At 43.1% G+C, this 23,056-nt stretch overlaps 1 protein-coding gene across 4 annotated transcripts in view; it reads right to left on the bottom strand.

The window, feature by feature from the left end:
* The window catches only part of MAPK9 (mitogen-activated protein kinase 9), a 63,870-nt gene extending 42,434 nt beyond the window's left edge, over positions 1–21,436 (bottom strand). For 2 of the 4 annotated variants that reach the window (XM_047777861.1, XM_047777858.1), the window contains exons 1-2: positions 21,287–21,436; positions 7,180–7,348 (exon numbers count right to left, since the gene is read on the bottom strand). In XM_047777861.1, the coding sequence (XP_047633817.1) occupies positions 7,180–7,301 (122 nt within the window). In that variant the 5' untranslated portion in view covers positions 7,302–7,348; positions 21,287–21,436. Of the gene's footprint in view, positions 1–6,311; positions 6,489–7,179; positions 7,349–20,239; positions 20,312–21,286 lie in introns of those variants that run through there. The other 2 variants (XM_047777859.1, XM_047777860.1) reach the window with 2 other exon arrangements.
* Between the last annotated feature and the right edge of the window lie 1,620 nt (positions 21,437–23,056).

Raw genomic sequence — 23,056 nt, 5'->3', positions numbered from 1 at the left:
TTTCTGTTGTTTATGCTAGATTTTGTGAATGCTGTCTAATCTCCTTGTGTGACTAGTTGTTTTTGATTGTGTGCTGGACTTCGAACTTGCAAAACTGTTCGCTATTGAGAAATAATTTGATATCCAGTATGATACTATCTTCCTCCAGGTAGAATTTAGATTTATTTCTGTTGGGTACCTGGGGTGCTAGCAATTTGGGTTCACCTCACTTCAAGTTCAGCAAATAAGATGATTTGAAGCTAAATGGCAGTGCCTGCAAGTGCTTGTTCATTCTCACTTCCAGAATGCAGCTCTTTACTGGATCCAATTCAAAACAAAGGAAGTTCACCAGGCCCCTGGACTCAAATTCTAGTCTCCTAGAGCTCCCCAAGGCAGTCCAAAGCACTCTCAATCTCTCAGCTACCCACTCCAGAATTGTCAAATGCCCTCAAGGGAAAGACCACCCCAATCCTGGGCTCTCCTAACTAGGCTTCTCCTTTCTCAGATCTTAGAGTAGTAATTCTTCATTTACCTACTCACTCTCCAGGGGCGAATGCCGAGCATGGGGTGGAGGTTGGGAGCCAACTGGCAAAACTGTTTCATAGACACTTTGTTTGTTTTTTTGGGGCCGCACCCGCTGCATATGGAGGTTCCCAAGATAGGGGTCAAATCAGAGCTACAGCTGCCAGAATACACAACCACAGCAATGCAGGATCTGAGCCAACCTACACCACAGCTCTTGGCCACGCTGGATCCTTAACCCACGGAGTGAGGTAGGGATCCAACCTGCAACCTCATGGTTCCTAGTTGGATTTGTTTCCACTGTGCCACGACAGGAACTCCTAGATACACTTTTTTTTTTTTTTTTTTGCTTTTTAGGGCCACACTAGTGGCATATGGAGGTTCCCAGGCTAGGGGTCTAATTGAAGCTACAGTTGCCAGCCTACACCACAGCCACAGCAGCGAAGGATCCAAGCTGCATCTGCGACCTACACCACAGCTCACGGCAATGCCGGATCCTTAACCCACTGAGCTAGACCAGGGATTGAACCCGAAACCTCAGGGTTCCTAGTTGGATTTGTTTCTGCTGTACCACAACAGGAACTCCCAAGACACACTTTTTAACACCCCTATTTCTACCTGCCTGTTTCATCTTTGTTTTCTGTCTCTGCTGTCTATACCCACAACCTCTTTGGAATTCTACTATAGATAAGTTCTCTTCCTTCTTGCAAATGACTCAACTACTTATTCTTACTTCCACTGCTCTGTTTTTGCATCAAGTTACCTTTTATTTCAGAACCTTGTTAAATGCTCTATATCCACTGATTACTGCATTCCTTGTCTCTTTGTTTAGGTGTTTGATCCACTGTCTTAAATTAAAAGTTCCAAACTATTCATTTAAGAGGTGAAACCATCAAGGTCCATAGTGACACAATGATTTGCCCAAAGTCACAAAGAACTACTGCTATGAGAATCTGAGCTGGACCTAGAACTCAATTCTCCTGAACCATAGCCTTCTTATGCCTTATACTGTATATCTGCTTTACCACAAAAATGTTATTGTGGACATTAGGTTTATTTACATATACTAATAGAAAATAAAAGAGTATAAGAACAGGTCAACATTCATGCTTGTACAGAAGCAGAGGCGGCAAAAAGGAGTAAGAGCTATACGACCATTTCAAGTTAAGGTTGTAACTCACTTCTAGGTACCGTCAGATCTAATATTAAATACTTTTTTAAAGTTACACACTTCATAGAACTGTTTTACAAAACAAATAGTCCTTACTACCTTGATTAAATAGCTTGAGATATCAGAATGAGCGAGAAAAACCTGAATATATATGTATATACATTTTCCCTACAGAGCTTCAAAATTTTGCAGTTACATAATTCCACTATATAACTTAGTTAATATGTATAAATACTTCAGATGATAAACATTTTAAAACTTACCTAATTATTTTTACTAACAGTTTTAATGACAAAAACATAGAAATAAACAAATCACAGGTAACTGTGAAAACAACTCAAAATTAGGAGGCAGAATGTTTTATCTGGATCCCAGCCATTTCATTTAATCCTCTATCAGTACCTGCCCTTTGATTTACCTGGATACCTCTCCCTATATCTTTATAAAGCTCTAGCTTTAAAAGATGATTAACAACTTTTTAAAATCTTGCTCCATTGCTACTATATTTTATTTCTCAAAAATGTAAAAATGCACAGGCCCTCTATGTTGGTTTCCTATTGTTGCTGTAACAAATTACCACAGATTTACTGGTTTAAAACACAAATTTATTATTTTACAGTTCCAGTGTGTGAGTGCATGTATGTTGTGTGCATGGGCACGTGCATATAATTAAGCATTTGGTTCAACCATAGAGAAGGTTCTACTCCAAACAGGAGCTGAGATTATCTGGAGATGTTCCATAGATGAGATAAGTCTTAAAAGACCAGGGATAGTGTCTAGACAGACCAGGGAGGTTTCAGAGGAGACTCCAACCAGGAGATACAGTGGGGACAAAAGTAATGAGCATGAGAAAGAACCTGTCATTTTTGCAGGGAAAGGACCACCAAAGAGAAGTTACCTAAAAGCCGGGGCTTGGAGTTCCCGTTGTGGTGCAGGGGAAGCGAATCCAAGTAGGAACCATGAGGTTGCGGGTTCAATCCCTGGCCTCGCTCAGTGGGTTAAGGATTCAGTGTTGCTGTGAGCTCTGGTGTAGGTTGCAGACATGGCTCGGATCTGGTGTTGCTGTGGCTGTGGCTGTGGCATAGGCCAGCGGCTACAGCTCTGATTGGACCCCTAGCCTGGGAACCTCCATATGCTGTGGGTGCAGCCCTACAAAGCAAAAAAAATAAAAAATAAAAGTCAGAGCTTGATGGTAGAGATACTCAGTCCCCTCCATCACTGATGAGGACGAAAGGAGTCTGACCTGCGCCATTCATAGTTTCTTGCTCTATCTAAACAACAGAACGAGGTAAAAGTCCTTCTCCTTACACTATGTACAAAAAGAACACTTCTTTTGCTGATGTTAAAGCATGATGCCAATATCCAAGATGCTGTGTAAACTAGAGCCAGGGAAAAATCCTCCAAAGACTTGTAGGGGAAGCATCTTGGGAAGAGTTTCTCTCCTATCAATCTGAGACTACCAGTGCCAGTACCACCACTGCTACAGTTCAATGGGGCCAAGAAGCCTCAAGCCTAGAAGGTGAGAAGCAGTCACCCATATCCCTGGCTAAAAGGAAGCCAGCACAGGTTCTGGTAGAAACTAGCAGTGAATTAATAATGGAAACCAGGTCTCTAACTCTCATGATGGCACCTCATCTAAAAGCCAAAAGAAAACATCCAGGAAGTCTAAGAATAATTTTCATAATTGTACAAACATTTCTAAAAGAATATATCACTAATCTAAATTAACTAACTCCTTTTCCACACATCAGGAAAGTTAACCCAATTAAAAGGTTTTGATTTGGTAACGAATAATTCGCTTGGGTTACAAAGTTAGGGGGATAATTACATCAAAGAGCATAAAATAGACTGTCAGCTGTGCAGAGGCTCATTAAGAGATACTTTAATCAGTTCAAAGCAGTGACTGCTTGAGCAGAAAAGAGCAAAACTCAGGCTATGGAAATGAGGATTTGCAAGACATGAAATTTAGGAAGGTATTAAAATTTTAGCCTTTATGAGTATGTGAGGTGAAACCTGCTCCAATAAACATTAACAAAATTGTCATTAAATTATTTAAATGAAAATACTGAGTTAAGTGGAAGTACTGTTAAGATTATGTCAACATATAATAAGTTACTAAAAGAAAATGGCAACATGTTTTAATGCATAACATGAAAATATATAAAACACTATAGTATCGGGGTTAAATATCCATATAAGAAGGACAAATATTCTTAGTTTAAGGCAACTTTCAGTTTACTTTTTTTCAAAAAACATTTATTAAGGTGAGATTCACATGAACATAAAATGAACCATTTAAAGTGAACAATTCAGTGGCATTTAGCACTTTCACAGTGTTGTGATTCCAAAAGATTTTCATCACCCCAAAAGGAAACTCCATACTCATTATGCAGTCGCTCCCCATTCCTCTCTCCCCTGTACCCGTTAACAACCAACTGGCATCTTTCTCCACAGATTTACCTACTTTGGATTTTTCACATAAATGCACTCATGTTAAAATACTACCTTTTGTATCCGGCTTCTTTCTGTTAGTATGTTTTTGAGGATCATCCATGTTGTAGCATACATCAGTGCTTCATTCCTTTTTATGAGTAATATTCCATGTATGTATGTGATGAATAATATTCCATGTATGTATATGAAATAACCTGTGTATCCATTCATTTATTGATGGACAGTTGGTCTGTTTCCACCTTTTGGCTATTGCAAACAATGCAGCTATGAACATTTGTGTACAATTCTTTATTTGAACATCTGTGTTTAATTCTTTCAGATATATATTTAGGAGTATTTACTGGGTCATATAATAATTCTATGTTTAACTTGTGAGAAGCCATCAAACTGTTCTCCACAAGTGGCTGGACCATTTTACATTCTCACCAGCAATGTATAAGGGTTCTAATTTCTGCACATCCTTGCCAACATTTGTTATTTTCTGTTTTGTTGATTACTATGATCTAGTGGGTGTAAAGCAGTATCTCATTGTGGTTTTGATTTGCATTTCCCAGATGACTAACAATGAGCATCTTTTCATGGGCTTATTGGCCATAAATCTTCTTTGGGGGAATGTCTATTCAAGTCCTTTGCCTGTTTGTTTGTTTCTTCTTTTTATAGCCACACCTGAGGCAGATGGAAGCTCTCAGGGTAGGGGTCAAATCAGAATTGCAGCTGCCAGCCTATACCACAGCCACAGCAATGCCAGATCCAGGCTCCATCTGCGACCTAGGCCACAGCTAGCAGCAATGCCAGATCCTTAACCCACTGAGAGGCCATGGTTCGAACTCACATCCTTACAGAGATAGTGTCGGGTCCTTAACTCGATAACCCACAAGGGGAACTCCTGTTTGTCTTTAATTGGGTTGTTTGTTGTTGAATTGTAGTTCTTTATATTCTGGATATTGGACTCTTATCAGCTATATGGTTTGTAAATATTTTCCCATTTTCTGGGTTATTTTTTCCACTCTCTTAATAGTGTTCTTTGATATATAAAAATTTTAAATTTTGACGAAATCCAATTTTTTTCTTTTGTTGCTCATGCTTATGGTGTCATTTCTAAGAATCCAAAGTAATGAAGATTTTCCCCTTTGTTTTCTTCCAAGAGTTTCATGGTTTTGGCTCTTATATTTAGATCTTTGATCCATCTGAATTCACTTTCTGCCTGATGTGAGGCAGGAGTCCATTATCATTCTTTTCCATGTGGATATCCAGTTGTCCCAGCACCATTTGTTGAAGAGACTCTTCCCTCCTCATTGAATAATTTTGACACCCTTTTTGAAAATCAACTAGCCATAGATGTATGGGTTTATTTGTGGACTCTTGGTTTTTAAATTTTTTTAAAAATCCAGAATTTATCACCCTATAATTCTACCACTGCTTTTACCAGAGGAGGTTTAACTTGCAATGGTATATTAGGAACTTTCATTGCAAAACTAGAATTTTTTAATGAAAAATATATATCGATAATGAGTAATTTCATCATTAAACATTTCTTTAAAAAACAGAGAAAGGTATATGCAAACTGGAAATCAAAATTAATCTCTGAAAAACAGTATTTTATAAATTAGCATGTGATTTTATTGTCATTTACCATGCTATAATGAAGTCATTAATTTCAACTGCCTACCCCTTATAAAGCCTTCAATTTTATAATAATGAACTTCCAGTCAGTCTCTTAATGTGGTTATTACATTAAATGTCCTTGACATCAGCCTTGCTTAATTACCTATGTCAAATCACCATCCAGTACAAGTAAGAGATGGATCATAAATCAAAAGAACTTTTCTAGAACTTTTCATTAACATCAAAGTGTCCTAATTTGAACCATCCATTCAGTCTAAAACTCCACTTGGCACACTGGGTTTAAGTACCAATAAAGTTTGTTGTCAACTGAAAGTTAAGATTCCCACTATTTCAGATGCAAGCTGAGCATTCCTTCCAAACAGCCCCCTCCCCCTTTCTAGTTTTTCTAGGAATCTCTGAACTGCCATCTCCTTTGAGCTCCCAGGGCCTTCAACCACCTAGATGGAAGAAAACAATTAACTTCCCTGATCACATGTCCTTACACCAGAGGATTAGTTAATAACCACGAATGCAGATTCTCTAAACTCAATATTTTTAACAAAAATACACACTCTCGTACCAGAACATCCGAGTTCTCTTTTATCTTGAATCTCCTTTACTTATAAGCTGTAATCACTGGGTGTTTAGCTCTATTACGGTTTCTTTTAGATGCAAAGATAATCTTGTTTTTATTGACTGAAAAAAGAAGAAAAAGTTTTGCCCAGAAAACTAAGGGATAAAAAGTTTGGGAAGTGCTGATAACTGTAGTCTAGAAAACATGTGAAAAACTTTACCTTTAGCTGGCCAGTGATGTCGCGGCAGCTGACTGTCTTACCATGCAAGAGACTAAGGTTCAGGGTCAGACCAACGGTTCTGACGTCCTGGGCTGGACACATAGTTGAAGTGAGACACCAAGGAAGAGACGGCCAGCCCAACCCCTCATACAGCATCCCTTCCTGGTTAATCCATGGGGTGATAATGACACTGACTGGCCTCATCCTGCCAATGAAGGGCAAGGCACTGCAATGACGGCGCCTAGAAATGAATAGGAGTGATTGGGAATAAAAGGGGGAGGGGGGGAAAGGTGGCCAGGATGAAGAAATGAATAAAACTCCAAATTTCTGTTACAACTCACTGTCATACCTATTACTCTAATATCATAATGACAGGGGGAATGGAAAAGAAAAAAAGAAAAGAAAAGAAAAGAAAAGAAACGAAAAAAACTGCTACCTATTTAAATTTATGCAGCATTCTAAGAATTTGAATTTGTATCCTACAATCTGACTATATATAACTAGAGCAAGACGTTGATTCAATTTAGCTTATAAACCTATAAAAAGAAAATAGTATTTTTATCATTAGTGTTTCTAAATCCTGACGATTTGGTTCTATTTAGTTTTTATTACAACAAAAACTCAATCCACATTACTAAAACAGACCATACTTACCAAACAATTCCTTGAGCTCCAGAGCCAATTGGTTTCAACTGCTGGTAACGTTTTAGGACAGTGAAAGTTGAATCTGCCACTTGCACACTGTAAAACTGACTATCACATTTACTGTCACTCATGATGTAGTGTCATATAATATTCTGAAGAGCTGGTAGTCGTCAGATTCCTTGAAAGAAAAACAGAATGAACATGCATTCTTACTGAAATTATACATGCAAAGCTCACTTAACAGCGTTTCAAATTTATTGGTATAAGAGAAGGTGGCTGTTAAATTGACAGACTCAGACCAAGTTCTGGATTTAAGCAACACACACAAAATGCAGACATTTTAATGAAAGGAAGGATCTTTGAGGCCCTGCATGACCACATTTTAAGGGATTAGACTAGGAAATAACCACCTCTGGAGAAAACACTGCACATTTTTACTAGCCAAGACAAGACTCTGTCCCTATGGGATTCCCGTCAGCTTGCTTCCTGTGGGAGCAGGTTACATTGAACTGTCCCAACCAGAGATGGAGGCCCTCTGGAGATGCTGCAAAATGAACATTTCTACAAATACTGCAGAAAAACAAATGGACCGGTCTTCTGCTAAGACCACAAACAGGTTAAAGTGACAAACCAGGAAGCGAGTCTTATGCCAAAGTGATTGTGAATGTGGGAAGTTAAGGAACACCTGGCACACCTGTGTGTGCGATGCATGCCCATGAGTACGTTCTTGCCTTGTAAGGTCATCCTGGAGCTGGCCTACGTGCCCTGCACCCTGTATCACTAGTGGGCTTCAATACAGTCACAGAGAACTGCCATACAGCAATAACGTGGACACTCTGAAGTTACTTTTGAGGTAGGAGCATAAACTGGCAGCCCCAGAGCAGCCTTTCTGTGGTTAGACAGTAGGCTGAGACTCCCACTGCGGCCTGCATGATTTTATACACAAAACAAAGCAAACAGAAACTGACAGGCAGCTACCTTTACTTGGTTCCCTGGCTCTTGTCTGACAACGTTAACTGAGAAGTAGCAAGCTATTCATATTGGTCATTTTTTAAAAATTAAAAAGCCAACAATAAAATAAAAAATCAGTATGGTAATTATTCCATACTGTTTAAATACCCAGAATTTAGATTTTATTCTATAGCTCCTAAAAATTCTTGCCTGTTTGTTCTACCACTTAACATTTAATGTCTACTACTCATTGAGAGTTGTGGAGTGATGATATGTATTTCAACACACTGATGTCTAGAACTTCCATTAAACATGGAAATAAACTGATTAGTAACAAGCTTGAATAGAGAACTTAAATCAAATGAATAGTTTCTCCAACTGACCGTTGCTTCATGTTTTGTTTTGTTTTTAAATCACTCTTAGGGCAGTAGCTGAGGCACAACTGTTAGTACCAGCAGCCACTGTGACCAAGAGTCATTGCACACTGGCCAGGATTGCCTTCCAGAGGCCAGCACTGCATTGGATGAACTAACACATTGCTCATGACAACCCACAAGGGATTATCAGCTCATGTAACACTGGAGTGACCCAAGGCTAAGTGAGCTGGCGGAGCCATGCTTCTGTGAGAGGGGGTACTAAGACCTAGGAGGGTAGGGGCAGGTTTCTCATGCTCACTGTGGCATCCTACACTCCCAGGATAGGAGGACAGGGAGAGTCTGGCCCCTGGGATGGAGTGAACTGAATGTTGAATACAAACCTCTGCTGATCTGACCCATACTACTGTATCTGATGATTCTGGAGTTCCCATTGTGGCTCAGAGGTAACAAATCTGACTAGCATCCATGAAGATGAGGGTTCAATCTCGGCCCTCGCTCAGTAGGTTGGGGATCTGGGGTTGCCGGGAGCTGTGGTCTAGGCACAGATGCGGCTTGGATCCCACGTTGCTGTGGCTGTGGCGTAGGCTGGCAGCTAGAGCTCGGATTTGACCCCTAGCCTGGGAACTTCCATATGCCACATGTGTGTTCCCCCCCAAAAATGCAAAAAATAGTAATAATAATGATCCCTACACAATGCTGGTCTATTTTAGCGACATCTGAAGGAATATCCTTTTCTGAAGATTAATTTATTTACAGTTTTTAAAAGGCTGAGACAATTCAACTCAACATTTACAGGGTGCCTTTGTATAAGAAAGTAATAAATAATGTAGAAGATATAGCAAGATCAATCAGGAATTGGTCTTGAAACAGCACTTAATTCACTATTTGGGGGATAAGTGTGAAGGATGAGTCTGTTTTCTGTTTTAAGATAAATTACAAAGAGGTAAGGGCCATAAGCAAAATATAAACAAAGTTGAAAGGCAAAAGAGATCCCACCAGTGCATAGGGGCACAGAAGACAAGGACATCTTTATGTAGAGGTGGCATTTGCCCTGGATAGTTTTGCCAAAGACAGAGTAGAGACACAGAGCTCAAACTGACTATGCTCAAACATGGTGAACTGCTCAGCTTGAAGAAGGGAGTACAGGCACAAAAGGTCAGAGACAGACTTGGTGAAAAGGCAGGGAGCCACCACAACCTGCTGTTTCTTTGCCGTACTGTAAGGCACCAGTGATGCTGGTCATTCATAAACCATTTCTCGAGCACCACTGTGGACAAGGGTCCTTGCCAGAACAGATACTGTCCCTGCCCTCTGAGTTTTGAGCTTACCATAAGTGCACACCGTAGGTACACTCGGGAAGAGACCAGATGCAAGGAGAGTCCTAAACTCACAAAGATGGAGGTTTGAAGTGGGGGGAAGAGAACGAGCATGTGCAGAGAGCTGGAGGCACCTTCTGAGCATGACAAGTCATTTGAGTTTTGGTTATGCTAGATAGTAGGGGGGAAAACTAGAGAGAAAAAACAAGGCCAGATCACCATGGGCCTTGGAAATTGCTCAGAGCCATCTGGGCCTGGGCCTGAGGACTGTGGAGGCATCAAAGCTTGAGAGGCAAGAGCTCATATTTGCTTTTCAGAAAGGTCATTCGGGAAGCTGAGAAAGGGATGGATTTGAGGAGAAGAAGGCAATCTATGGCTTGGAGGAAGAATGTATGTGCCTTGTTCCCTGCAGGAGAGAGGAGAAATGATGGTGAAATAACTGCAGGTAAATAGGACGTAGACAGCTGCACAGGCAGAGAGTTCAGCTTTGGACAGGTTAAATCTGAAGTAGCCACGGGGCAGCATGACAGGCCCAAGCTTCTGACCTACACAGGACCCTCTCCTCCCTTCTTTTTAGTAACAGAAGCTGCCTTGTTCCAGCTGGACAAATGACTGCCCAACTAGAGATGACATCTGGCCACTTCCTGGCAGCCAGGGATGACCAGATAAGCAACTTTTGGCTAATGAGATGTGAGCAGAAGTGATGTATGCTACTTCCAAATCATTTTTAACAGAAAGGTGCTTGTCGTCCAACCTTTCTCCACCGCTCTTGGCTGGGGGATCGACAGTCATAGACCCAGAGGTGAAAGTCATATGCTGGAAGATGCTAGAATCACCCACCAGCCAGAGTTCTGAATGACCCTGTGGCATAGAACTGTGTCCCTGTTCTGGTCCACCTGCATGCATCAAAATTGGCACAAATAATCTCAACCTTGTTGAGCAAGTCCAGACTTCTCTCTGCTACAGCTGTTGTAAACCTATACTCTGACTAGTAAAATATTAGGTTAGCTTTTGTGAACTTGGGGAGTACATGGCATCATTATGTCAAGAATTAATATAATTTCATCTCAAGATTTAAAATGATTTTAAAATTAAAATAAGTTGTCCTTGTTAGGCAGAAAAAAAAATTACCTAAGAATCTGTCAAAGCCACCTCCTCTGTCAAGCTTCGGTTTCATGAAAGTGAAAGAACCCCAAGGCAGCTCAAGAAAGCATGTAATTTAACTATGAAAGTAATCAACTCTCATGATTTTATTTCAACAAAATGGACCTCAAATGGGTTTCAGAAGACAATTTACAAATCAAGAAGTGCAAGTATATTTCATGCAACCACATTACCAATATGCTGAAAGCACAGTCGCTGCCTTAACTTCCCTCACCAGTGGGTATTGGTTCCTCATCTTGGCTGCCAGCAGTGGGACCCAGTGCCCAGCAGGCTGCACTGTCACTCGGCTTCTGCAGGACTGCCTCTGCCTCCCTTCCTCAGGCCAGGAGTTCCTCAAAAACAGGGACAGCCTGTCTACCCTCTTATACAACATCATTCGATAAAATTAAGGAAATGTTTGATGTCCACCAATGAGCCACTAAAAAAGCTCCTAGGAAGATACACTCAGTTTCTACCGACCTGAGTGTGGTAAGCAGATGCCTTGAAGTTGGGAATCAGTCCAGCCTTTGCTACAGGCATCTGGTTCATGTTCACACTCTCCCTACTTTCCATGCTGCTTTGATGAATGTTTGTTAAATGAAATACTCTTAACAGAAAATCCCTATTTCTCCAAGATTGGAGACTCCTACAGGACCCTCTTCAGGATATTGGAGTAAAATCTATCTACTCTACAAATAAACATTAGGCAGGAGAAACATTCCTACCTGTTTAGAGCGTAGAGTAAGAAATGCTTCAATTTTTTTTCTCTACCTCTAGTACTAAATAAAAGTAATGCAGGTGCTATAAATATAATATTAAATCTAATTTTTCTAAATAAAAAATTTAGCTTTAACTACAGCTTTACATAGTTATGAAATTAAATGGGAAAGAACAGAAGAGAGCATACAGTCTATGTCTTGTGGGACGTCAGCTACCATTTACTGTGTTTTCCCAACAAACATTTCCTGAGGGCCTCCTGTGTGCCAAGCAGGAGGCAGGGATTGTCAATGGAGTACTAAACAGACATCTCTTCCCTCAAACCACCAAGAGCATAATTATCACACCATGCAGGAAGTGTCCTAGAAGTATGTACAGGCTGTGTGGCAGAAGCCCAGCAGAGTGGAGTCCAGAGGGCGGAGAGAGTGAACAAGTGGAATGCGTGAGTGAGAGATGGAGGCAGTGGAAAAAAAGCTTCCCAGAGGAGGCAAGATTTGCTTGCATGTTAAATATCAGCTCAGGTGTGAGCAAATAGGTACTTTCACATATGCTGGTGAGAACTATAAATTGGTCAAACATTTTTTGGAAGTAAAGTAAGTAATATCTGGAGTTCCCACTGTGGCGCAGTGGTTAACGAATCCGACTAGGAACCATGAGGTTTCGGGTTCTATCGCTGGCCTTGCTCAGTGGGTTAAGGACCTGGCGTTGCCGTGAGCTGTGATGTAGGTCGCAGACGAGGCTTGGATCCTGTGTTGCCGTGGCTCTGGCGTAGGCCGGCGGCTACAGCTCCGATTCAACCCCTAGCCTGGGAACCTCCACATGCCGTGGGAGCAGCCCAAGAAATGGCAAAAAGACCAAAATAAATAAGTAAATAGATAAATAAATAAACTTAAAAAAAAATTTTTTTAAAAAGTAATATCTAATGAAAAATTTAACGCCCATGACTCCTAACCTGGCAACTACAATTCTATAAATGTATCTGACAAATACGTGTGTACAAATATTCAAAGATATTTGTGCAAGAATGTTTGTAGCACTGCCTGTGATGGGCAAAAGGGCAAAATAACTAAATAGTTATGTCTACTATTTAGGTAGAAATAACCTAAAAAGTACACCTGGAATGACTGAATAAATTGTGGCATAAAAGTATAACAAAGCCATTAAAAACAATGCAGAAACTTTATGCATTGATATGGAAAGATGTCTAAGATAAAGAAAATAAAGCAAGTTAAAGAAGAATGCATACAATAAATGCCAATCTATAGAAAAATACACACACACACACACACACACACACACTGTGCTAGCAAGCATAGGGAAACAGTGGGAAATGAGACTTTCATTCTTGCCATTATAACTTCTTTCTGCTCTTTTTTTTAAAGCTATGCACATATTTCATGTTTAAAAAACTAATTTAAAAAACACTTTTAAATGAAAAGCTGTAGAATGGTTACTCTGACACCTTTACAGAGGATGGGTTTGAGGCAAATGAGACTGGAGACAGGAGAGCATGTGGGTCAGGCTCCAAGTACACAGCTATACATGCTCTCCAAATAGCCTGTGAGGTGAGCGATACTATCCTCACCCTGCAAAGGAGGGAACAGCTCAGAGAGTAAAGGAGTTGCCCAAATTCTCAGCTGGAAAGTGGCAAGACCTGGATCTGAATTGAGGTGTATTTGACTATAATATTCATATTCCTCCCAATATACCACTCTAATATCTCTAATTTTACTTAGAAAGTAAAGTGACTGGCTAAGGGCTGGTCAGGACCAGGCCAGAATAACACAGACCTTCACATTTTGTTGGCGTCATCCCCGAGACACTTTTCTTCTGATGATAAAGATAATTTAGTGATCCCCAGATTGAAACCTTTAATCACACTAATGGTTCAGAACACCCAGGCCATGCAATATTTAAATTAACTGACTGCTGTGATTAGAAACAGATTTCCACAATCACCCTCTTTGTTTCAATGTTTGCTGCTGAAATTTTTAATCAAATTGTTCTTTTTTTCATACTTTAATTCTTATTAGAAATAGTACAGCACAACACATTTGACCTTTCTTGGATAACCAAGAACGTTACAGCATCAGAGGGCTATTCTTAGGAACATCACTTCTTAAGCTGCAGTATGATACAGAATAACAACCAGTGTTTGGTTATCACATCACCAAAGTTGGATCCTAAGGATCCAGCAAGGATGCCTCCTGCCAGACCCTGACAGTCACTTGGGCCCATCAGGTCTCCCCATTTCCAGCTCCTACACCCAGTGTTCTGAGGGTTCCTCTCATTGCTCCCTGGACACACTAACAGCTGATATGCTCTCCCAGCCTCTATTTCTGCCTGATACCTCCAAACCACTATACACATGCCACATTAGAGAGATCTATCCAGGAAAACCTGTACACAAATAGTCATAGCAGCTATACTTGTAATAGCTCAAAACTGGAAACAATCCAGATGTCCTTCAGTGGGTGAATGGTTAAACAAATTGCTGTACATCTACATCATGGACCACCACCTAGCAATAAAAATGACCAAACTACTGATATACACAGGTTGGGTGGGTCTTCAGGGCATTATGAAATTTTAGTGACAATTATAGCATAAAAGCCAATTTCAAAAGGCTCCTAGTACACAATCCCATTTATACAACATTCCTGAAATACAAAATTAGATATAGAACAGATTAGTGGTTGCCAGGGGTTATGGGTGGTAGGGGGCAAGGCAGGCAGGGTTGTTATAAAGGGGTAGTACCAGGGAGATTTTGGGGATGATGAAACAGTTAGTTCTGTATCTTTTTTTTTTTTTTGTCTTTTTGCTATTTCTTGGGCCGCTCCCGCGGCATATGGAGGTTCCCAGGCTAGGGGTTGAATCGGAGCTGTAGCCACTGGCCTACACCAGAGCCACAGCAACGCGGGATCCGAGCCGCGTCTGCAACCTACACCACAGCTCACGGCAATGCCGGATCGTTAACCCACTGAGCAAGGGCAGGGACCGAACCCGCAACCTCATGGTTCCTAGTCGGATTCGTCAACCACTGCGCCACGACGGGAACTCCCTAGTTCTGTATCTTAATGGTGATGGTGGTGGTTATACAAACCTCCTCATGTGATAACATGACACAGAACTGTACAGATAATGTACCAATGCTAATTGCCCGGTTCTGATACTATATTTTATATATATATATATATACATATATATATATATATATATATATATATATACACACACACACACACACAACCACTAGGGGACACTCGATGAAGGATGCACAGGACCTCTTTGTACTATTTTTGCAGCTTCTTGTGAATCTATAATTACCTCAACATATGCAGGAAAGATTCCTTCAAAATATGCAGTGATCATACTGCTCACCTGTTTAAATTCAATAGTGATCGACTGCCTTGAGAGTGAAAAATCTAACCCTTAGGCTCAGCGGTTAACAAACCTGACTAGCATGCATGAGGACATGGGTTCGATCTCTGGCCTCGCCCAGTGGGTTAAGGATTTGGGGTTGCCCTGAGCTATGGTGTAGGTTGCAGACATAGCTCAAAATCCCACATTGCTGTGGCTGTGGCCAGCTACAGATCTGATTAGACCCCTAGCCTGGCAAACTCCATATGCCGTGGGAACAGCAGACCCTGGCTTCTGCACACTTTCAGGTCTCTGCCTGAGCTGGCTCACCTGCCTGAAATAACTTCCCTCCCCGTTTTGCTCTCTTGGCCAACCTTTATCCTCCAAAATCTAGTGTGAGCTCCTCATTTTCCTGCAAGTTTTTCTCTACAGGTTTTCCCTTCAAATATACCCCTCCCCTGCCCCTTTGGCAAAAAAACCTCTATTCATTTGCATTTCAAGTCTATCCCCACTTCTACTCTGTGAGTTGCTTAAGGGCAGAAAATGTGTCTGTTTCCCAACCCTCTATAATTATGAGTGAGTGCCCAATAAATATTTGTTAAGGCAAAACTAAGTGGGAGAATGAATGTGGTAAGGCAGCTTGGTGCAATGGTTAAGATTAGAACTCCAGTCAGAGGATCTGCCATTTATCTGAATAAGTGACCTCCGGCAAGTAATTACACTCATCTGTAGAATGGGGATAAGTGCGGAATCCACCTCAGAGGACAGCTAGCACAGTGCCCAGCAAAGGGCAAGGTTTCACTGTCAGCTGACCTTAGCACAGATATCGCCACACCCTTTCTACTTAATCCCAAACAAATATCTGCATCCTGAAAAATGGGAACTAAAATCTGGTAAGTACCAAAGCTGATGACATAGTTAATGCTGGTGAGCACCTCAGTGAAAGACACAATAGACAAGAGGCAAGGCACAGAATTTACTTTTCATTCTAGGGTGTGGCAAGCAGATGATGGTTCAGGAAACTGAAAATTCATGGATGAAATGACATGACAGGATTTGCTTGAAAATAATATGGATGAAAATGGTTGGCCAGGAGTTGGTAACTGCTGAAGCTGGATACTATTCTGTTTACTTTTGTATATATTTGAAATTCTTCATAATAAACAGTTAAAGACTGATGTTGAAACTAGCTCACACAATCACAAAAGGCCAAGAACAAATTTAATAACTCTTAAGGAAATTATGTTAAAATGTCACCTTCTTAACCAGGAGTGAAGTATAACTACACACTTAGATTAAAAATAGCTTGCCCTGGAGTTCCCGTCGTGGCTCAGTGGAAATGAATCTAACTAGTATCCATGAGGACACAGATTCCATCCCTGGCCTCACTCAGTGGGTTAAGGATTACGCATTACTGTGAGCTGTGGTGTAGGTCGCAGACGCAGCTTGAATCTGGTGTTGCTCTGGCTGCGGTGTAGCTATGTTTCTAAGAGTTAATAGTTGTTAAAACAGATTTGAATCCAGAATCAGAGCTGGGGGATTTATTACCTGGGTTGCACCCTTATGCCTAGATATGCTAAAATCAAACAAGTAGCAGCAGTTTAGATACACAATATTTAAATAGTCTAACAAATTAAATAATTTACAGTTCTACAGAAATATATGTGTGTGTGTATGTATATGGAGTTATATATATATATTTTTTTTTTAAAGGAAAAGGAGTTATTTAAAAGCAATCATTCTGAATTATTCTTTCTTTGTTGTAAGGGAGTGGAGATGTTTTTTAAACTGTTCTAAAATAACAATATGTTTTTTAAATATATCCCCAAGTTTTTTGTATGCTGGCCTCAACACAAATTAACAGGTGGTTTTCACACTGTTCTTTCTCCTAATAGCCAAATAATTCAATTATAGAAACACTTGCCTCAGAACAGGCAAGAATCTGTTTAACAAAGGGTTGATATGAATGCTTCATTTTTAAGGGAGAAAAAAAAAAAACTACCTCATTTGTAACCCATACATCCTTAGAATAGATTATGTAGTCTTTGCTGAAGATAGATACTAAGGTAAAATAAACTGGGGGGAAAGGGGGTAGAATATTTTATAGGACCCCAAAACAAAACAAAACAACAACAAAAAAACAAATGAAATTAAATATAATTAGTTTTGTTGAATTTCATCTTCAAATGTTTAGCAAATTTTCCTTAGTTATAAAGAATGCTTATGTTGAAACAGGAACTACTCTTACTTATTTTTGTATCTATTAATTTACACCCCAACGTTCTCCAAAGAGGATTTGAGGCACCAGTTTAAAATATTTTAACTGGAAATACAAAGTTCGACATAAAATCTGAAAAATCCACAGTTCTTTAAAAAAAAAAAATGAGTTCTTGCTAGGCAAAACTATACAAACCTATCTCTCAAATAATATGCCCTCCTAATGAATCAATGGGTCTAGGTACTGAGCATCAACAGTAGCTAACATCACAGTATGAGCCAATCAGGCCTCTATGCTTCTAGAGGAAGAGTGTACCCTACCTAGGAAGGCATCCTGGATCCGACCAAGACTCATCTAGATCCAAAGACAAATTTTCAAGAAATACAGAAAAACACAAGAAAGTACACTGCAGAGATACAATCCATAAAATCCCAATAATGGATATGCTACTGCTTCAACAAATAAACTACAAGGAAAACAAAAACAGAAACAGAAGGGGAAATCTACACATTAAAAGAAACATAACAGACATACCAAAAATCACAATGTATGGACCTGATCTGGACCCTGGTTCCAATAAAGAAATTATTAAAGAAAATATAAAATTTATGGGGCAACTGGAAATTTGAATACTGACTGGCCTTTTGATATTAAGGAATTATTGCCTTTCCAAATTTAAAAGAATCCTTATCTTTTACAGACATAACTGAAAATTCATGGATGAAATGACATGACAGGATTTGCTTGAAAATAACATGGGGTTGAAGGTGTATGGATGAACATGGTTGGCCAGGAGTTGGTAACTGCTGAAGCTGGATACTATTCTGTTTACTTTTGTATATGTTTGAAATTCCTCATAATAAACAGTTAAAGACTGATGTTGAAACTAGCTCACACAATCACAAAAGGCCAAGAACAAATTTAATAACTCTTAAGGAAATTATGTTAAAATGTCACCTTCTTAACCAGGAGTGAAGTACAACTACACATTTAGATTAAAAATAGTGGAGTTCCCGATGTGGCGCAGTGGTTAACGAATCGGACTAGGAACCATGAGGTGGCGGGTTCGATCCCTGCCCTTGCTCAGTGGGTTAACGATCCGGCATTGCCGTGAGCTGTGGTGTAGGTTGCAGACGCGGCTCGGATCCCGCGTTGCTGTGGCTCTGGCATAGGCTGGTGGCTACAGCTCCGATTCAACCCCTAGCCTGGGAACCTCCACATGCCACGGGTGCGGCCCAAGAAATAGCAACAACAACAACGACAAAAAAAAAAAAATAGCTTGCCCTACTGCCAAATCAATAGTGTTAAAAAAAATGTGGTTTTGTTTTACCTTATGCATCATGAAAACAAATGGTTTACTATTAATTAATACATCTGGCACTTTTCTTTATCCAGAAAATTAAGATTTTATTTTATTTTATTTTATTTATTTAGTCCTTTTTTTTTTTTTTTTTGCTATTTCTTGGGCTGCTCCCACGGCATATGGAGGTTCCCAGGCTAGGGGTCGAATTGGAGCTGCAACCACCGGCCTACACCAGAGCCACAGCAACGCGGGATCCGAGCCACATCTGCAACCTATACCACAGCTCGCAGCAACGCCGGATCGTTAACCCACTGAGCAAGGGCAGGGACTGAACCCGCAACCTCATGGTTCCCCGTCGGATTCGTTAACTGCGCCACGGCGGGAACTCCAAGATTTTATTTTAAACAGGCAAATTGAGGTGCATTGTCTAACATTTATTTAGAAGGGCCAAATAAACACATTTTAATGTGTCAACAAATTATTTAAAGTCCTGGTCTCCCGAAAATTAAATCCTCAGGAGAATCAAAGCTCTTCAGAGAAGACTATGCCAAAATAGGATTATTTTTAACTCTGCAGGAGTCTTCTGAAGGGGGAAAAAAAAGGGTTAAAGTGAAGGAAATCATTATTTAGACTGGATGCTATTCTTCCAGAACAAATTAAGAGCCAAAAGAGAAAACTCAGAACTGAGAAAAGAATGCTGATGGGGGTGGGGGGGAGACCTGGGTTCAAATTTCACTTTCCATCTGCCTGCTATGAAACAGGCTGCTGAAACTCTGGGAGTCTCTGGTTCCTCCTATGCAGAAATGGGCTTCATAGCTGCCATCACAGGGCTCCAGGCACATTAAGTGATAGTACCTGGATAAACAGGGTCTAGCTCCCCTAGCCTCAGGCTTCCTTTCCAGCTCTTTAAAACCCTTTCCTCCTACACAACCCGCCCAGAAGGTCAACAGCCAAGCTGAATGAGGTCTGTATGTTGCATGGTTTACATCACTTAAAATATTTTTTAATTAGCTACTGTTAACATTTAAAAATCAAGAGAGTACAGATACAAATGTAGAGTTCTGACTTTAAAAACGGCCAGGATCTGGTTCTCCAGGGTCCCTCTAACTCCAACCTCTCTTACACCTGGCCCCAAAGGCTGATTCCTGAGCCCCATTGGGGAGGAATCCTTTCCCTGCCCTTTCCCACTTCTTGCCTCCCCTTGCCTGACAAATTTCTCATCATTGTACAAGGCCCAACTCCAGGACTACTTATCACCCCCTCCACCTTTCTATGGCTCAGCCCCTCCTCTACAGCAAGCTGTCCTAGCACTGTCTGCATATCAGCCTTCTTTACTGGGCTCTTGGGCTCTCTGGAGGAAGGGACCCTGTTGCTATTGGCTTTATGTCCCCAGGGCAGAAAGCCTGACCTAGATAATGCAGAGTTCAGTAAATGCCTCCTGAATGTGTGCAAGGAAGTTAGAGCTAAAAATCGTTATAAAAATGCAAGATTTTACATCACAGCTTGTTCTGACAGATACCAAATAAAGGGGTCAAGGACATTAAAAATGTTCCACAAAAAACGAGAGCAAGCTTCCATTTGCATACAAGTTTCACAAGTTAGTCAGAAGTCACTAAATGAACAGAGGCAACAGGTGGGCAGGGTCATTCATTCATTCATTGAACTGGTATTACTAAGTACTTACTGTGTGCTTTCTAAGCACTGGGATAAAGCAGTGGACAAATCAGACAACTACCTGTTTTCATAAAGCTACATCCTAGTGGGAGAGACAGAAAATAAACAGGCAAATCAATAGAATAGCTTTAAACCAGACACTAAGGGGAAAATTAAACAACATGAGATAGAATGACTAAGGGAAGAAAGAGGGTGGTCAAGGAAGGCCTCTAGTGAAATGAGACATCTGACCAGAAGAAGGACCAGAAGGAGCCAGCTGTGCCAAGAGCCCAGAGAACGCCAATTGCTGGAAAGAGCCAGTGCAAAGGTCCTGAGGTAAACAGGGCTGCCTGTTTACAGCAAGTAAGATAGGTAGGCTAAGAGAGCAGTGCTCTGGGTTAGGGGAGTAGGGGGAGCTGGGGGGGTGGGCAGGGCCCGCTCAGGCGTTGCTGGGCATGAGTGTGCAATGACGAGGCACTGGAGGAGCTAGAGGATGGGGGCCTCTGGGCGGATGGGGCGGGGGGGTCTTGCCACACTCGCACCAGCAAGGGGCAGTATCCCGCCCAATTTTCCCCAAATGTGCAAAGAGCTCTTCCCCAGGCGCTTTTACAAATATTCATATGGTCTGACAACAACCCTGTCCAAAAGGATAGACATTTCCCCCACTTTCCGAGAGAAAAACCAAGGAACAGCGAGGGGCAATGCCTTTGACAAGGTCGCAGGAACCAGACCCCGGGTTCTGAGCATCCCAAAGCGGGTGTGCAGCTGCGTGCCAAACAATCGGGAGGGGTGGCGCCTACAGACCCTAAGGCAGGTCGGCCGAGGCCAGACCTGGGAGCGGGCCCTCAGCTCCCGGCTGCAACAGCCAGGAAGACAGGGGGCTGCGACTAGGGTCGCCAGAATCCAGCAGAACCCGGTTGGCTCCTCAGAACTGGTCAGCCGGCCCCGCGACACCCAACTCCCCACCCCGCCCTCCACTCCTTCACGGACCCTGGCTGCGCGGCCCTCCTGCCGCCCCTCCCAGGCAGGGCTTGGCCCAAGCAGTCCCCGCCAGGCCTAGCCCGCCCGCCGGGCTCACCTCGCCTCCCTGCCGCCGCGCCTGGGGGAGAGGGCAGGCGGGCGGACTGGCGGCGCTGCGCGCTGGCGGCTCGTGGCTCGCGGCTCGCGGCTCCGCTGCCCTGGGCTCGGCCAGCCGCCCCGCCCCGCTCCGCTCCGCCACGCCGCCGCCCCCGCCACTCGCCGCCGCCGCCGCCGCCGCCGCCGCCGCCGCCGCAGTGGGTGTGAGGGGCGCCGGGGCGCTCGGACCCTTCCGGTCTGGCTCCAGCCTCCTCCGCCGCCGCCGCCGCCGCCGCCGCCGCGGCGCCCAGCCTGACAGACCCGCGTGAAGACCAATCAGCTCGCGGTAAGCCTGGCAGGCGCGGCCAATCGCGCTGAGGAGGGATGGCTACCGTCAGGAGGCGCAGGCGGGGCGGCGGGCGGAGCCAGGCCACTCAGTGCCGGTTTCTGCGGGGACCCGGGCTCCGCGGCCGCACTGCGGGTTGGGTCCGCGCCTGGTGGACTCAGGCACGGCCCTGCACGCCAGCTGAGTTCGTCGTTGCGCACGGGGGCCAGCAGCGCGGCGGCCGAACAAGGAGGCGTGAGGCGGTGGAGAGGGCAGGCCGGCAGGACGGAGGGCCTGGCCACCGGGCTGCAGGTGCAGACTGGCAGGGGCGAGTGGCCTGGAGGAAGACGGAGCTGGCCCTTTTCGGGGAAAGCCCTCTTCGGGGAGAGCCCGGGGCGAGGGCGAGGAGAAGCTGGGCTTTTGCATCCAGGGCCAGGTGGCTGAGGCGGAGGCGGCCAGGGAGTGGGGAGGCGAGATAGGGTCCTTGGATTCCGCTGCTCATTGTGAAGGGGTTTGGAGGAATGCTTCCAGAAGTCGGGGAGGAGGATGCGAGGAGACGGCCGTGTGTAAACAAGTGTCGCGGGCAGATCTGTGACACAGGGGAAGAGAAAACTGGCTGGTGCGCCTGAGGCAAAGGTCAAGCCTCTGTCTCAGAGGAGAATGGCAGAGTTGTAAATGGGAAGAGAGTGCAGAGCTGACGGCCCCCTAGGGCCTGGGGGCTTTTGACACTGACCTCTTGAAGCATCTCCTGCAGCCCTCTTGCCTCTGGGTCAGGTTCCAGCAGGTCTGGAGTCCTGTGAAATGATGGGAGAGACCAGAGTATTGAGTGTTGTTGGATCTGTGTTTGGATAAACAAAGCCAGAAATGAGACAAGAAGGCTGTGCACATTGGAAAAAAGCTCAGAGGTCCGTGGATGGGGTGAGGGGAATTGGACTTTGGGGTGGGGAGAGTGTTGGACTGTGAAGGAGGGACAGCCCTCACAGGTGACGAGGACTACAGGTGACCAGGACAGAGGCCAAACCGGGAGGAAGGAGCAGGATTCTGCAGTGGAAGAGGTTAAGGGGTGGGGTGGCAGAATTTGGAGAGAGTGGCAAGCCTGTGACCCAGGGCCAGGCTGGGGGTACCAGGGCCTCAGAAGAGGGGTAGGATAGAGGAAGGGATCCAGCTATGGTGTCCCCCTCAGGCCACTCCCACTTTGGAAATTGAGTATAGCACATCCCTCCTTGAAATTGTAGCTCCTGACTGTGACCTGCGTTGAGGAGGGTCCACCTGATTGGCTCCTGCTCACACCCAGCTTTACCTCTGCTCAGCCTTACCTGCCACCTGCCCCATGTGCACAACAGAAAACAGGGAAGCAAAAATTTCCACCATCAAAGATTATGGGAAACTAATGAGGTCTGGCTTCCAGAGCTGTGGTTTTACCAAGGAGCACTCATGAGTGCTTCTCGGGTTAGGAAAGGCCATCCG

This window comes from Phacochoerus africanus, chromosome 4 (assembly GCF_016906955.1).
Source record: "Phacochoerus africanus isolate WHEZ1 chromosome 4, ROS_Pafr_v1, whole genome shotgun sequence".
NCBI lineage: Eukaryota > Metazoa > Chordata > Mammalia > Artiodactyla > Suidae > Phacochoerus > Phacochoerus africanus.
This window is presented reverse-complemented; position numbering and strand designations above follow the sequence as displayed.